This window comes from Haliotis cracherodii, unplaced genomic scaffold (assembly GCF_022045235.1).
Source record: "Haliotis cracherodii isolate W230 unplaced genomic scaffold, xgHalCrac1.p SCAF_10, whole genome shotgun sequence".
NCBI lineage: Eukaryota > Metazoa > Mollusca > Gastropoda > Lepetellida > Haliotidae > Haliotis > Haliotis cracherodii.
This window is the reverse complement of record NW_027266265.1, coordinates 15,930,047-15,947,584: the sequence shown is the minus strand read 5'-3', so window position 1 is coordinate 15,947,584 and position 17,538 is coordinate 15,930,047. Positions and strand designations below refer to the sequence as shown.

General features: G+C 39.2%; 1 protein-coding gene across 1 annotated transcript in view; it reads left to right on the top strand.

Annotated features, from left to right (window-relative positions):
• LOC139454112 (protein disulfide-isomerase TMX3-like) overlaps positions 1–17,538 on the top strand; it is a 140,287-nt gene that overhangs the window by 19,952 nt on the left and 102,797 nt on the right. The window contains exons 8-9 of the mRNA XM_071235629.1: positions 317–383; positions 2,351–2,525. Of these exons, the coding sequence (XP_071091730.1) occupies positions 317–383; positions 2,351–2,525 (242 nt within the window). The remainder of the gene's footprint in view (positions 1–316; positions 384–2,350; positions 2,526–17,538) is intronic.

Genomic DNA, 17,538 nt, shown 5'->3' with positions numbered 1-17,538 from the left:
GATATACTGTGATGACATCCATTGTTACATTATTACACATGACATCAACAATGATATACTATGGCGACATCCATTGTTACATTAGTACACATGATATCAACAATGATATACTGTGATGACATCAACATTGATATACTGTGATGACATCATATATTGTTACATCATGACACAACATCAACATTGTTACCTGTACTATGTTTTAGAGTGTGTTATATTAACTTGCTTATCTTTTACCAAATGGATGCTAATTTTAACAGTAATGTGACAGTTGTCTGGCACAGGTTGATGGTGCGGGTCACTGTGTTGTATTTTTCAGAAGGTAAAATTGAAGGGCTATCCATCAGTGGTGGTATTCAAAGACGGGACGTACTACGAATATGAAGGTATGTTGTTGCTACACTAACTTTATTGTATTAAAGGTTCAATGATATTCTGTGAATGTGTTGAACTTAGATCTGTGGCAGGTCTGTAGAAGGGTACATTCCTTTTGTCAAGTGTCTTCTCAGAGAAAGACTCCTTCAGAAACAACATCAGGGTTATTCCTGTATCCCTGTAACCATGGTAACATATATATCTCTCAGCCAGAGAACTACAGGGTTAACAGAGAAAAACAATGTAAAAACTTCAAATTAAAATACAAATTCTTAGTTTTTACAAAACAGTACTAAGATAGCATTCATTCACCATTTACACACAGTGGAAAAGGGCTTATTAAATCTCTAATTAGGAGATATGATGTTTCTATAAAGGACTATATTTCAAATATTTGACAACAAAATTGTACCAATACTTATATATGGTAGTGAAATATGGTGATTTAAAGTGAGAGAAAGTTTAGAAAAGGTTCACAGAAAATTTTGTAAATTTATTTTACAATTTATTTGCTAATTTATATTAGCTCTGTGTGTTATCAAAAACTTTGTTAAAAGTAATTTAAATCATGTATGAATTCTCTTGGTATACAAAACTTCGGTAAAGGTTAAAGTGAATAATATGATCCTGAAATCTTGTGTAAAACCTGTTTTGCAATAGAAGATGAAAGTCATGTATTATTTCATTGCCCATGTTATGCAGTAGAATGTAATTTGTACTTGCAAGTATACACAGCTAATTCTAATTCTATATTGGCTGCAGCAAACTTTTGTATATCTTTAAATTCACAGAAATTGCTTAAGTTGTCTTTATACAAAATTCTTTGTATGAAAAGAGATATTAAGATGCACCAATAAATTTTAGATCTATGAATGTACTGTGGGTCAGATGGCCTGGAATTCTGAATAAACTGAATCTGTATCTGATAAGGGCAAATATAAAAGATAATATAAGATAGCTACATGATGAATATAAAAAAACAATGAAGAACGAAGCATGGTTTATTTTACGATAAAAGATTGTTCTATCATCGCCATTTCTGGAGATTCGAACATGCGCTTGCAGCTTGATGACGTCGTAAATTGGACGATGTTATTTTTGAGAGGAAAGTGTCAAGTGAGTTGTTCCCCATAGATGTAGCTAGACAGAGCAGATGAACGCAATGGCCAAACGATCATGCCAAAAAGCAGGGGAGATATGACAATTGTTATTGGGAGAAAAAGTACAGGTAATCGATGTGAAAATTGTGAGAATACCAAACTTAACCCACCTGTACATAAAATGGAGTTGTCCAACAATGCCGAGGTTGGGTTATATTCAGGGAGTCATCATTATTTTAAATACAGGTAATTGTTTTTAAAGCTTGTACAATTTATTGACATCCTTAGAAGGCTCTGCAAAATGTTGATATCTCATATAAGAAATAAACGACTCATAGTCGTTGTTTATTATACAATAAAACACTGCAGGGAGAATAAACTACTTGGGGCGGCACCCTTCGTAGTTTGTTCTCCCTGCAGAGTTTTATTGTACGATAAACAACTCCCACTCATCGTTTATTTCTGAAATAAAATGTTATAACAACTTCTCTGATAAAATGTGAATCATTTTGTCTTCTTTCTCAAATAAACCAGGATACATTATCCATTTGGAATTTGGCAAATGCCCCATTTGGCATTAATACCATTTTTGCTGAAATGAATAGTCAAAACAATTTAATATCACTCTCACTCACTTACTCACTCACTCACTCACTCACTCAATCACCCATCCACCCACCCACTCACTCACTCACTCACTCACTCACTCACTCACTCACTCACTCACTCACTCACTCACTCACTCACTCACGTTCTTATCAATTGTATTTATCATAATGTCACGTGATTCTCCTCCATCCTCTGGATTGAGTGTACTTGGGGAAGAGTTTGTCATATGCATGAACAGTTGCCTGATCATGAATCTGTATGTTGTCCAGATGAAGATGGCGTTGTACGGAGGAGCTCGTTGGACAGATGGGTGAATAGGGAACGCTTCCCAGCATTCCCCCGTGTAGCAGGTGGTGGGCTGAATGAAATGGCGGACACCGGCAAGTTGATGGCCATTGCCGTGGTCAACCTCGAGGAAGAGGACTTCAAGCAGGAGAACAACAGGTGAGTGTTTTGCAGCATCTCACAGACACATCTTCTATATCACTGGTGAAGAACAGGCGTGTGTTGGGCAGCATCTCACACGACACATCCACCATTTCTTCTCGATCACTGGTGTTGGACATCATGATCATTGGAATCCTCCTCGGCGATCTCATGATGTTTCAGATAGGCAGGATGTTTGGGTTTCTTTGTAGGTCAGAATCTGCTGATTCAGGGTTTGAATCTCAGGGAGATTCTTTCATTTTGATCCTTGATCAGCCAGCACCATAGAGTTCCAAACAGTGTCAAGTGGTATTTTTATGCTTTTGGGCTGGAAGATGTCATCATGAGTATCTGAAATCTCCTTGGAGGTCACATTATTTTTCAGCGAGTCAGAAAGTATGGGCAATTTGCCCTGATTATGCTCCAAGGTCAGCCAGCACCATACCAGTGATTGTTGGTTTGACAAGAATGGTGAACACTCACTACCTGCATCTGTTTTTTTGTCATCCCATATCAAACAGGCATGCCACGGTATGATTGACATACAGTTCAAAGCTGCATTGAACTCAACTCACTCAAACAATCAATGTTTTTGTTTGTTGGCTTGTCTTTGTGGAAGAGGGATGTCATCATAACCTTCAGAAGCTCTCCAGGGGATCATTTTGCCGCTCAGAGAGGCATGAAGTCTGGGATGAACATTGCCATATGCCACATCAGCAATTTTGTAGCTATTCATGGTGAGAAATAAAATAAATGCTCTAGACCAAGAAAAATAGTCAGAAAATCCTTAATATTCTACATAAGTCTCAAACGCTAAGGAGCATGAAATGATTTCCATGAGAGCAATTAACAACAAGGGTAAAGTAAAACCTGCAGTTTACTTCCAAGATTCCGGTGCCATTTGCTGATAGTGCCATACTCCCACATGTGGGGAACTGCACAACAACTGATCAGTGTTTATGTATGCTGAGCATGCTGCTGATGGGGCCTGTTTCCTTCTGCTCAGAAGGCACATTCTGCTTCTTCTTCATAATAGATAGAAGACAAGTGCCAGTACTTTAATGGGATATATAAGATAGCTTTGCAATAAATTTGCAAAGATCAATGAAGAAGAAGGATGGTTTATTTCGTGATGAAACATTGTTCTATCATGACGTCATTTCTGGAGATTCAAACATGCACTTGTGTCTTGAGGATGTCGTAAATTGGATGATGTTATATTTGAAAGCGAAGTGTCCAGTGAGCTGTTCTCCATAGATGTAGCTGGCAACCGCAGATGAACGCAATGGTTGAGCGATCACATTCAAAAGTGGGAGAAATATGACAATCTGTATTGGCAGAAAAGGCTCATAGAATGGACATGAAAATTGTGAGAACATTTGTGAAATACCAAACACCCCCCCCCCCCCCCCCCCCGTTAATAAAATGAACTTGTCCGACACTGCTGGGGTCGGATTGTATTCAGGGAGTCATCATTATGAAAATATGGGATATTTATTTTTGAAAGCTTGTAGATTCGATTGACATCATTAAGAGGCTGTACAAAATGTTCATATCTCATATAAGAAATAAATGACTCATGGTCATTGTTTAACATACAATAATACACTGCAGGTAGAATAAACCATGAGGTCTGCTCATGGTTTATTCTCCCTGCAGTGTTTCATTGTACAATAAGCAACTCCCGTGCGTTGTTTATTTCTTAAATAATGTACTGTTGTGCAAACTGCTGAACCAATAAGAAAACATACAACTTTATGGATAACAACTTATGGTTTATTGCACATAGTGATTTTTATCCCCCGCCCCAATGAAGTTGGCAGGAGATATAGAAATGGGTTCCGTCCGTCCGTCCGTCCGTCCGTATGTGAGCGTGTGTGTGTGCGTGCGTGCGTAATGTACTCGTAACTGTTGCTTATCCTGATAAAACTTGATGTATAAATATGGATATTGTTTTGGTGTATGGCCATCCTGGAATTGACCTTGGGACAGCTTGTGTTGTCTATTGTACAGTCATAATTCTCAGTCTCAGTCCAACAGAGTGATCGAAGTATACCTCTGCCTCAGAGGCTCCCCTTTTCATCATATGAACTGACTTGTTAACATTGTTAACATTTCTCAAATGTGGAGAATTCACGTTTTAGATGGTTTGTTCATGTGGTAGAATTTATCTTCTATACACCAAAATTGTTTTGCTGATTTGTGTGGATCTTGTTGTCAAAATGGCTTCATGTGGGCCACATTTGGACCCGTGAAAGGATCATGACTGATCAGACTCAATAGAATCTCAACAGAGGACTGTAATCTACCTTGTTCCTTTGTGTAGAATATCTGGTTCTGTCTTCAGAACAAATTAATTGTGTAGGTTACTCACACATGGATCACATCGTCAGACTTCATTTGCCACAATTAGAACTGTAAATTGTTCAGATGATCGAGGCCAATCTCATTAAAATCAGATCTTAGTACTCGCTACCGCTAAACAAAGATCTGAGGACATCCCGTTATGGGTCACGTCAGACCGATCTTTCACAAACTTTTACCAACCATTGGAATGACTAACAAGAAGTCGACAATAGCCAATCAGAAATGCAGCTAAATCAAGCTTTACGGCACAAGTTTTAAACTGGCGACTACGCTTCGAAACATGTTTTGACATACACTTGATTAAAAAATTAAAAACTGAACAAAAGAACATTCTGGAATAGCTAATGGATGGTCTAGATTATATGAATACATACTTAAAGCCAATAACTGTTGTTCAGAATACCCTGCGTGATTTATTTTCTTTGAGGTTACACGATCAAAAATCACATTCCAAGCGTCATTTTCATGATCTGATAAGCGATGCTCTGATTGGTCAGATGAAAGGTCATTCTGACGTGACCCGCTATGGGATGTCCTCAGATCTTTGTTCAGCGGTAGCGAGAACTAAAATCTGATTTTAATGAGATTGGATCGAGGCCAAAAGAATCTCAACAGAGCACTGTTTAATTTACCTTGTTCCTTTGGGTCGAATTTGTCTTCAGAACATCAAAATTGTACAGGTGTCTCAAGCATGGACTGAGTGGACTACATTTGGATGGCTATTTTGATCATGTCTGATGGGTTCCCATAGGTACACAGCCTTCATGCTCTGTCTTAATGCAGCTGTAATGCAGCTGTAAGACACTTGATGGTGTGTATTACAAGAGACTGTCAGCATGTGACAAATAAATTTCAAAGCCAAATGATTCAGAACAGAACTGGCAATAGAGGGAGTTAACCGAGAGAGAGGAAACATCACATCAACCTTAGGTTAATATGGTTAAAATGTTAGCAACATCTACTGAGGGTATTTAAAGGTTTTCATCTGAATGGCAATACTCATTTGTAGTCAATATATGACTGCCTCCGTGGTCTAGTGGTAGAGTGTCAGCACAGACAGCGGAAGGTCCGGGGTTCAATCCCCGGCCGCGTCATACCAAAAGACTTTGAAAGATGGTACTTGTTGTTACCCTGTCTGGCGCGCGGCATTAAGGGGCTAAGACAAGGACTGGTCGGCTCGGAGTAGTATACTGTGTCTGAGTGGGGTATTTATGTTAAACAGTGGCATGGTATCTCAGTGGGCTAGCACTATAAATCGGCATCAGTCTGGACTAGTACAAGCAGCCACTCAAACACAGAGACGTACATGCACGTCGATATATAAGTGCAATAATTTCACCTCACCTCACCTTGTAGTTAATATTATTAATACTGTGAAAACATATAATCTCATCTAACATGACCTTGACTTTTGTTACCCCTGTAACATGATTGTCTGCCCACGGCACAGACAGTCTAGTTAAAGCTAGTGATTGAGTATTGATATCCGTGCAGCACATGTGTGTCATCATATGGCTGACTGAACCAAATGGGACACTTATAGGAGAAATCTGTTTTTGTTTCCTATGCACTGTGACTTTGCAAGTAACCATTAAATTGAAAATGATTTCTTCCTGGCTCCGATGTACTGCATGTAATGCACATTAAATGCACACATGTTGCAACTCGGTGTACGCATCAGATCATCTTAATTGTGATCCTCATGATGGCCATAAGACCGTGACAGAAGGGCCATGCTACAATGGTGTAAACTCCCTCAACACTCTTGTCTGCAACCCCTGTAATTAGCCATAATGGCCTGAGATGGTCTGCTATTCCTTGTCCAATTATAATGTGGCATGAATTATAATGTCAATGAATTTTAAATTTGAGCGTTTTTTTAAGTATACCGTATTTGACGTAATAAGTGCCCCGCTCTAATAAGCGCCCATGCCGATATGTGCTAATATATTGGCTAGTGAACAATCGAAATTAGCACCCTTCCGATTTATTCGTGTGTTAAATGCACCCTTAATTATGGGCAATTAAATTCTGGAAAAATATATATCTGTCGTATATAAACATTTCAGGCTGTCAGCATAAACCATGATATTTATCTTTCAACTCTGTTTTTTTCACCAAAATAATATTCTAATAAGCGCCCCCTATTTCTAATTTTGAGAGTTCCCTGGGTGCTTATTACGTTGAATATGGTAGCTTATGGACTGACATTAAATTTGCAAGGTTTGGGCTGGCTGTGGCTTTTGATTTACCGGTACTCTAGGTGACTGATGACTGACTTTTTTAAAAAATAATTTGTTTTCCCCCACTTGAAGTAAATAACATGTGGTGGACATGCTTGGATGTCTGATACAAATTGTGTTGTGAAAAAAAATCAATTGTTTGGCATCTTCCAGAATATTGTTGGAATATTTTGACGCAGTGACTGAACAAAAATCCTAGCCCCAACTCCCTTCTGAATTTTAAATGGTAGATCCCTCGCCAGATAAACCTTTATAGATACAGAGCCAGCGACTTTGGCCACAAGTCCGAAGCACGAGTCTAGTAAAATTCTGTTTGATCTGGTAAGCTCAGCCTATATAATGAACCCCAAATTAACTGAAAATGATGCTAAGAGCCTAGTTTGCTAGTAACTTAAACATTTGGGGCACAGACTGCATACACATGTCGGGTGTTGCTCATTCACAAATGTGTTTGGTCCTGAGTCAGCATTACATAATGCTGTGTCAGCAGTTTTGGAGATCGCTTCATGAAATGCACGTAAATATGATCAAACACTGTATGTTTACTGCAGTGACAATCAAGCTTGATTGCGTGGCCATATGTCTCCAGATTCAAAAAAGGTTTTATTTGTTTTGAAGTTCTGAAAGTAATTTGAGTAATTTTTCGTTTCATTTCATGAGTTTTAATGAAGCTTGATCCTTTCTTGATATGCTGCCTTCATTTTCTTTTTAGAAATGAAGCAATAATTTCCTTATGTGTTCTGGATGCCAAGTGTTGCATGTCAGGTCATATCAGTTCTGTCACTACAGCAAGACACTGGGTCAAGGCTATTCTTTTTAAAGTGAGTGTGTATGGTTTTACGCTACTTTTAGCAATATTCCAGCAATATCACATTTGGATACACCAGAAATGGACTTCACACATTGTACCCATGTCGGGAATCGAACCCGAGCCTTCGGCATGACGAGCAAACGCTTTAACCACTAGCCTACCCCAATGCCTCTATATTCTTGCATGAGTTATCAGTATAGTCAAATACTGTATCATAAGCATTTTTGTTTTTGTGTGTCAGTGATTATTGTTTTATACAGGTTTTAGCACTTCTAGAAATATCACAGCGGAGCACCCCAGAAATGCGCTTCACACATTGTACCCATGTGGGAATCGAACCTGGGCCTTCGGTTTTGATGAGTGAACGCCTTAACCACAAGGTCACCCCACTGCCCCCATTTTGTGTTAGTAAATTGATTGTGAGGGCCATGCAATGGAAGAACTCTGATATATTACATTTGATATTTGTCTTTGTTTTATCATGTGTATGATGAGATGGCACTAAAAGTATACACACATTGTCACCAAGTTGGAATTCTTCATAAACATTTGATTGTGTAAAAAATGATTATTTGGAAACTCTGGGATAGCGATTTCTGTGTATGCGTGGAAGCTTTGAAAACAAGGAATTGGATTTCTACTGGTGTTTTTGTTAATGGAACATGTAATGATTTATCAAAAGTTTGACATTGTTTCTATTCTGATGTAAATTCATAGCAACCTTTTAAAAAGTTTCAAGTATCTTCAATACTGTATAGGCAGGTGAGCTACAGTGTCAGGGCAGTGATATTGTCTGTCGATGGTGCAGGGTTATAAATGGGAAGCTATTTGTGATAGTTAGTTCAGGCTTAACTATTCGCCTTAAAGAATGTCACCCATGTCACAAAACCCTACAATATTTCAGCTGTGTATATATGCCATAGGGTCGATGAAGGTTCCAGCCCATGATGCTGACTCTATAGCTCATGTGCATCCATAGAGGACTGCCAAGATATTTTATAATATGAAATGCGTTAACTCTTGTCACGTATAATTAATCAGTGATGGTGACAACCTTATTTGAATAGTGTAAAGCACTTATAAAGCACTGGAAACAGATTGTTCGTCATCAGGGTATCGAGCTTGAGTCTTCTCTGTGACGAGTGTGAATGCTTTAACCAGAAGGTGGCCACACCTTGTAATGAGATAATCATATGAAAATAATAGGCTTATGAGCAGTGCATTGCCATTCCACGAAGTCGAAAAGACTCAACTGCCTTCTTAACAAGTTGTTTAAGTGCTGCAGTATCAGTGAGATTGATCAAATTATGTCCATGACTTCCCCCTGTCACGACATGCAGCTGTATTCGCCATGCTAAGTCCCATGCACTTGATCAGATGTGACAGCATGGAGTTACATGCAGCCTTTCTTCTTTCGTTGCGCTTCTCGTTGGTCTGTTGAAGCAAATTACACATAGATGCATGTCTGTCAACTCCCCAGTCTGATACTGTTGAGTCTGGGGGCAGACTGGCTGTGGGAGACCTCGTTCAGGGAACATCATCCCCTCACTTGTATGGCCTGTGAAATGTTATCGCGACTCATTAAACAAGCCTTTGTAAATACACACACCCATACCAAGCTGGGTAGATTGTGGTGGCCTGAGACTAAAGAGGTGTCGCTTTAATGCTGGTTTTAAAGTTTAAAGTCGAGGCGGGGCGCTCGAGGTGTACGATCTCACCTTTCGTAATGAGGCTACATTCTTTATCAGATAGAGACCAGGCTATTGAACTGGGTGCAGTGTGTCAAATGCGTCTATTGCCCCTGGGTTGGGGAAGGTACTCCAGACCTTGTCTGTTTTGTTTTTTGAAGGTAAAATTGTCAAAGAGTCATTTTGAGTGCAGCTTTTAAAGTCATCAGTAACAATAGGCGTAAGGAAAGAATATATTGTATATCAAAGGGAGTTACGGATACCTAGTCACTCACACCATCTCTAGAACAAAAGTATCCAAACATTCCAAGCAAGTCTATATTTCTTTAAAGAGTCTAGAGTTCTTCAGTTTCAGGAAAATGAAGAACATCTCTGGGCTTCTAACCATTATATATTGAAACACAACTGAGAGAATGTCTTAAAAATATTTTCATAAATATACTTCTCAAAAGAAGGTAAGGACCATCTATGATGACTGATTAACTATAGTGATATAAAAGAATCAGGTGATCCTTAACTTCTTTTGAGTAGTATACAATATTATGTATGTCATTGTGCTAGTTGGTGTTTTTGCCTTCATGTTCTCTGCAAAATAAACCTGTTCTCTTTTAGTTGTTCTTGATCATAGCGTATTACTGTGTTTCTGAACCTACCTGGTTATTTGTTGATACCAGTTAAACACAGTATATATACTCACCCCCAAAAGAAACACAAATACCATACATGTTGGTTAATATATGAAGAATTACTCATATTCAATAGATATTAGATTGGTTCGATGCACAAACAAACATACTGGTATGTTGTGTGAACCGATGCTAATGATCGTATCACTTGTGACGTCATAGATCCGTGACTCAAGATGTATCATTTGTATCTTGCAGGATAAGTGTGTAAAGTTTGGAAATCACATGTAGCGTTTCGTGATAAGAATAAAGACACTCCGGGGTAACACTTGAGTGATTGTTAGTTTTGTCATTATGTGATACACACTGGAAACATCTCTTCTTAACGTACATACTTCTCCATATGTTTCTATTGTTCGTGTTTCTTTTGGGGGTGAGTATATAATAAAATGGTTATTGTCTTAATTCTGTCTCTGGTTCACCATTATTATCAGTGACAAAAAGGTTGTTCATGAATGTCAACTGAACATTACTGTGATAGTGTGTGGGTATAATCCAAGTTGGTCACATGACTCACTCACTCACTCACTCACTCACTCACTCACTCACTCACTCTATTTGAACTGAAGTATACGATTAATGGTGATCATTAAGTATTTATGTTTATATAATTGTTTATATTTGTTGTAGAAAATTGACTTTGATATCGAAGCTGCTTCCTGCTTGCCACATACTATTTGAGCTGCATCTTGCGTATGTCACTTTTTCATTCTAGAAACTCTGGTTAATATCCCTTTTTGTCATACCTCCATTTGTCATACCTCCAGTTTGGGGCAGTGGGGTAGCCTTGTGGTAAAAGTGTTCCCTCATTACACGAAAGGCGCAGGTTCGATTCTCCACATGGGTACAATGTGTGGAACCCATTTCTGGTGTCCCAAGCCATGGCATTGCTGGAATATTGCTTAAAGAGGCGTAAACCATACTCACTCACTCATTCATACCTCCAATTATTTATTTTTGACATTTTGTCATTCCCCAGTCTTTATGAACCCATACATCCCATTGATCACCCCATATTTGTAAAGCACAATTTAATCACATCCCCATCATGTTTGTAATACCCCAAGGGACCCGTGATAGGTCTCCAGCAACCCATGCTTGCCATGAAAGGCGACAATGCTTGTCATAACAGGTGCTTAACGGGATCAGGTGGTCAGGCTCGCTGAGTTGGTTGATGTACGTCAACTGTTATGGATCACTGCTCATGATGTCAATCACTGGATTGTCTGGTCCAGACTCGATTATCTACAGACCAGTGTCATATAGCATGAATACTGCTGAGTGTGGCATTAAACAACATGAACTAATACCCCAATGTCATCCCTCCATTTGCCAACCCTCATTTGTCATACATCCTTATCATACCCCTGAAAGGTGGGATGTAACCTGACCACCAGTGGCTCTATAGTGTGACTGCTTGTTTTCAGTGAACATTTGGACAGTTCCATTTGGACAGTAGGCATCTTTGTAATTGTGTGGAGTGAGGTAGGTATTAAAAAGAGAGTTGAGGAAGGATAGAGAAATAGATGAGTGAGTGGTTGCATAATCACAGAGTTGTTTCAAGAAATTTGGCAACCCTACCAATGGGCTATGTTTGAAGCCAATGTCTAATAAAAATGAATCAAACCTGCAACCTCAGATATCATGTTTAGTATCATAACCCACTGTTTTCCCACTTAGCAACTGGGGCAGGTGATAAAAGGGTTTTCAAACTTACATGTCATGACTTCAGTTGTTTGCATGCTGCACATGTTTTTCTCTTGCCTGCTGTCATTGAATTCGTTTTATACCACAACTACTGTATTGTTTCACTATAAGATATATCAATGTTTTCTTATTCTTGCTGGTATTTCTTGCATTTAGATGGTATGTGAATGTTTCGGTCCTCAGGCTTTCCCTCGCTCCAGGTTTTTACACTTTCAACCTAAACCTTGGAGTCATGTTTTAACTACAGTAAACTACGGTTATAACGACCTCAAAGGGACTACTAATTTTAGTTCGTTATAACCGTAGTTCGTTATAACGGTAGTTTACTGTATACCAGATGGAAGAATTGATGGGACTCTCCAGACCTTCACTGAGAAAAGAGCAATGGGAATTAAAGCAAAGACTTCAGTAAGGTTAGAGGGACATGGAATCTCGAATTATGGTGTGGCAAAACTTCCCACACAGGCGTCTTCTCCAATGGAATGTTAAGAAGAAAGTCCCTGTTTATTAAGCTCGGTTGTAACCCATATACTTTGTGTGGTGTGGTTATGGGGTGTTGACAGTCAAGGTGGCCTTACAATGAGCTTGGAAGTTGTCATGATGTTATCTTGAGGCTGTCTTATGTTGCTGGCTGGGGTTATAGCCCTTTGGAAGATGCTGCTGTGTCTATCTGGGGCATGTTATGGGCGTGTATTATTTCCCAGTCCCATTTTATGATGTAAGATGATCATTTTCTCAATACATCTCGCATTGCTCTCTCTCCCAAGAATGTCTATTAATGTTGTTTAATAACTGCTACTTTCCATGAGATGGTACTGTCTTTATCCCATGAGATGGTACTGTCAATATCCCGTGAGATGGTACTGCCAATATCCTATGAGATGGTACTGTCAGTATCCCATGAGATGGTACTGTCAATATCCCATGAGATAGTACTGTCAGTATCCCTTGAGTTGGTACTGTCTTTATTCCATGAGATGGTACTGTCAATATCCCATGAGATGGTGCTGTCAATATCCCATGAGATGGTACTGTCAGTATCCCATGAGTTGGTACTGTCAATATCCCATGAGATGGTACTGTCAATATCCCATGAGATGGTACTGCCAATATCCTATGAGATGGTACTGTCAGTATCCCATGAGATGGTACTGTCAGTATCCCATGAGATGGTACTGTCAATATCCCATGAGATGGTACTGTCAATATCCCATGAGATGGTACTGCCAATATCCTATGAGATGGTACTGTCAGTATCCCATGAGATGGTACTGTCAATATCCCATGAGATAGTACTGTCAGTATCCCTTGAGTTGGTACTGTCTTTATGCCCTAAGATGGTACTGTCAATATCCCATGAGATGGTACTGTCAGTATCCCATGAGATGGTACTGTCTTTATCCCATGAGATGGTACTGTCAATATCCCATGAGATGGTTTTGTCAGTATCCCATGAGATGGTACTGTCAATATCCCATGAAATGGTACTGTAAATAAACCATGAGATGGTACTGTCAATATTCCATGAGATGGTACTTTCTTTATCCCATGAGATGGTACTGCCAATAAACCATGAGATGGTACTGTCAATATCCCATGAGATGGTACTGTCAGTATCCCATGAGATGTTACTGTCAGTATCCCATGAGATGGTACTGTCAGTATCCCTTGAGTTGGTACTGTCTTTATCCCATGAGATGGTACTGTCTTTATCCCACAAGATGGTACTGTCAATATCCCATGAGATGGTACTGTCTTTATTCCACGAGATGGTACTGTCAATATCCCATGAGATGGTACTGTCTTTATCCCACGAGATGGTACTGTCAGTATCCCATGAGATGGTACTGTCTTTATCCCACGAGATGGTACTGTCAATATCCCATGAGATGGTACTGTCTTTATCCCACGAGATTGTACTGTCAATATCCCATGAGATGGTACTGTCTTTATCCCACGAGATGGTACTGTCAATAAACCATGAGATGGTACTGTCAATATCCTTTGAGATGGTACTGTCTTTATCGCATGAGATGGTACTGTCAGTATCCCATGAGATGGTACTGTCAATATCCCATGAGATGGTACTGTCAATATCCCATGAGATGGTACTGCCAATATCCTATGAGATGGTACTGTCAGTATCCCATGAGATGGTACTGTCAATATCCCATGAGATAGTACTGTCAGTATCCCTTGAGTTGGTACTGTCTTTATGCCCTAAGATGGTACTGTCAATATCCCATGAGATGGTACTGTCAGTATCCCATGAGATGGTACTGTCTTTATCCCATGAGATGGTACTGTCTTTATCCCACGAGATGGTACTGTCAGTATCCAATGAGATGGTACTGTCTTTATCCCACGAGATGGTACTGTCAATATCCCATGAGATGGTACTGTCTTTATCCCATGAGATTGTACTGTCAATATCCCATGAGATGGTACTGTCTTTATCCCACGAGATGGTACTGTCAATAAACCATGAGATGGTACTGTCAATATCCTATGAGATGGTACTGTCTTTATCGCATGAGATGGTACTGTCAGTATCCCATGAGATGGTACTGTCAATATCCCATGAGATGGTACTGTCAATATCCCATGAGATGGTACTGTCTTTATCCCACGAGATGGTACTGTCAATATCCCATGAGATGGTACTGTCTTTATCCCACAAGATGGTACTGTCAATATCCCATGAGTTGGTACTGTCTTTATCCCATGAGATGGTACTGTCTTTATCCCACAAGATGGTACTGTCAATATCCCATGAGATGGTACTGTCTTTATCCCACGAGATGGTACTGTCAATATCCCATGAGATGGTACTGTCTTTATCCCACGAGATGGTACTGTCAGTATCCCATGAGATGGTACTGTCTTTATCCCACGAGATGGTACTGTCAATATCCCATGAGATGGTACTGTCTTTATCCCACGAGATTGTACTGTCAATATCCCATGAGATGGTACTGTCTTTATCCCACGAGATGGTACTGTCAATAAACCATGAGATGGTACTGTCAGTATCCCATGAGATGGTACTGTCTTTATCCCACGAGATGGTACTGTCAATAAACCATGAGATGGTACTGTCAATATCCCATGAGATAGTACTGTCAATGTCCCATGAGATGGTACTGTCAGTATCCCATGAGATGGTACTGTCAATATCCTGGTTCAACTGTCTGGTGTTTGTATGGTTCAGATTTGATGCTTCAACTGTGATAAAGCCATGTATAGCTGTGAGCAGTTACACAACCTCCACTCACTCACTTGTGCATTCAAGGTCTTATGTTCCAGGTCAATGTATTCTATTTCTTGTTCTAAAGAAATTGTTCTATTTCTGTCCAAAATATGCCCCTTGTGTTTCCTTTAAAATCTAATGGCTGCTTTTGTCCTTCTGGCAGACGTCATCAGTTACCATTGGAGAAATGCCTGCATCATTCTCTTGAAAAAATGTAATGGCTGTTGTTCAGTGTCCTGCTTTTTGTCACAAGTATTTAGACTGGTTTAAATGATGATAAAATTGCACTTTATTGATGACATACTAACATTGTTAGGACCTTGTTCTGCTTGGCAGCTCTTTCTTTGTATTCAAGCCAACAAGAATTGCCAGGGACATGCCTAAAGGACCGTTATGTTTTGTTGACCTTGTTAGAGGCAAGTTTACATAAACGGCTTGAAGTCATGCATGACTGTTTTGCCAGTAAGTTTTGTTTGTCTACTGTTTTTATTATGGCTTAACGATGTTATCAAAGAAAGCGATGTGTGAGGGGAAAGTTCAGTGTAGGAGGGAAACTTGAGAGAATTTGCTTTGTCATAAAAACACCAACCACTCTTTCATTTGCTTTCAAGATCTGCTTAGACTGCACATCTGTTAGTCACATGTTTTCAAACAAATCCCGAATTTATGATGTACAACTGCACAATTTATGATGTTGATGAAAACATGGTAAACTGCAACAGGTTGTCAAGACATGGTTTTACCAGAGAGGCTGTGGACAGTTTTTAAATACAATTTAGTTTGTAGCGTGTTTGGCTTAGATGTTTATTTCTGCGTGTTTTAAAGTCATAACTTTTGTAAGATTTGAGATAACAGTCAAAAGGAGAAATTAATATTGATGTTTTGAATTTTTGAGTGAAACATTGACTCTGTGTGATGTGCCATGTCCAAGCTTTTTGCGAACTTGGCATTATTGCTAAAATATGACACGTGTCCTATCTTAGAGGTACAGGGTTTTCTGCCATGCATATGTATGTGTCCATTATGCACAAGCGCGTAATTGCAACACCAAAAATACATGAACTGTGTTCTGGCAAATAAAAAAAAATTGAACACTGGGTCAGCTACATAAGAAATGTTTTGGGCTGAGACATTAAAACATTTCTTCAGTGTTAAGCATCAGAATCTCTGCACTCGTACATAGGAGCATAATTCAAAATTAACAAATTGTTTTTAGTTTCAACAAGGACAGTAAATGAGCTATTGTGCTGATGGACCTGCGAAGATCCGGGGTAGAATAGGTCTTCAGCAACCCAGGCATGCTGTAAAAAGGTGACTATGCTTGTTGTAAGAGGCGACCAACTGGATCGGATGGTCAGACTTGATGACTTGGTTGATGCATGTCATCGATTCCAATTGCGTGGATCGATGCTCATGATATTAATCACTGGATTGTCTGGTCCAGACTCGATTATTTACAGACCGTTGTCATCTAGCTGGAATATTGCTGAGGTCGGCGTTAAACAACAAACCAACCAACTGGATTGTCTCTTCCACTATCACTAAATTGTCAGGTCAAGACTTGATTGTTTACAGGAGACATATGGCTGGAGTTCTGTTGTGCAGTTATGGGCAACAAACAAACAATTGTTTCGGTAGAGCAGGACATGCTTCCCCTTCTTGCAACACCTGGTGTCAACACTGATTTGGATCGATCCATTCGTATTATTTTCACCACTATTTTACCTTTTGCACCCAATGGGGATGGTTTCGATAGATGATCCGAACTGATAATTCTCTGGCGTCAACATTTACTATTCCTATTCTTTAAATTATGATAGGGTATATCTAAAAATTTGAAATATGACATGTCATTGTGTAGAATGAGTTGACACGCCTCTCCTTTGCCCTCCTTTAAACAGACATTGGAATGAATGGGAGTCTGTGCTGCAATCTGATTGGTTGAAAAATGTTACTGAATGTGATTGTATCCCAGAAATCTTTTCACTTGATATGAATACTTTTTTGATGAGTGTCTTTGTTTTCTCAACCCAAAATTTAAACAAATGTGCCATTCAGCTTGGCGAAATTGATACAACGTTGATTGAGTTATATGTAGAATAACTTTGATTTCTTTTTTAGCTTTCTGCTAACTAGGTTGGTTCAGGGATCATAGAAGCATGTGATGTCATCTATTGTGTCATGACATGGCATTCCAGAGTGACGTCATGTATGTCTAACAACTGTGACAGTTCATGAAGTAGACAAACTTACTCATATCGTATGTTTGTAACAATGGC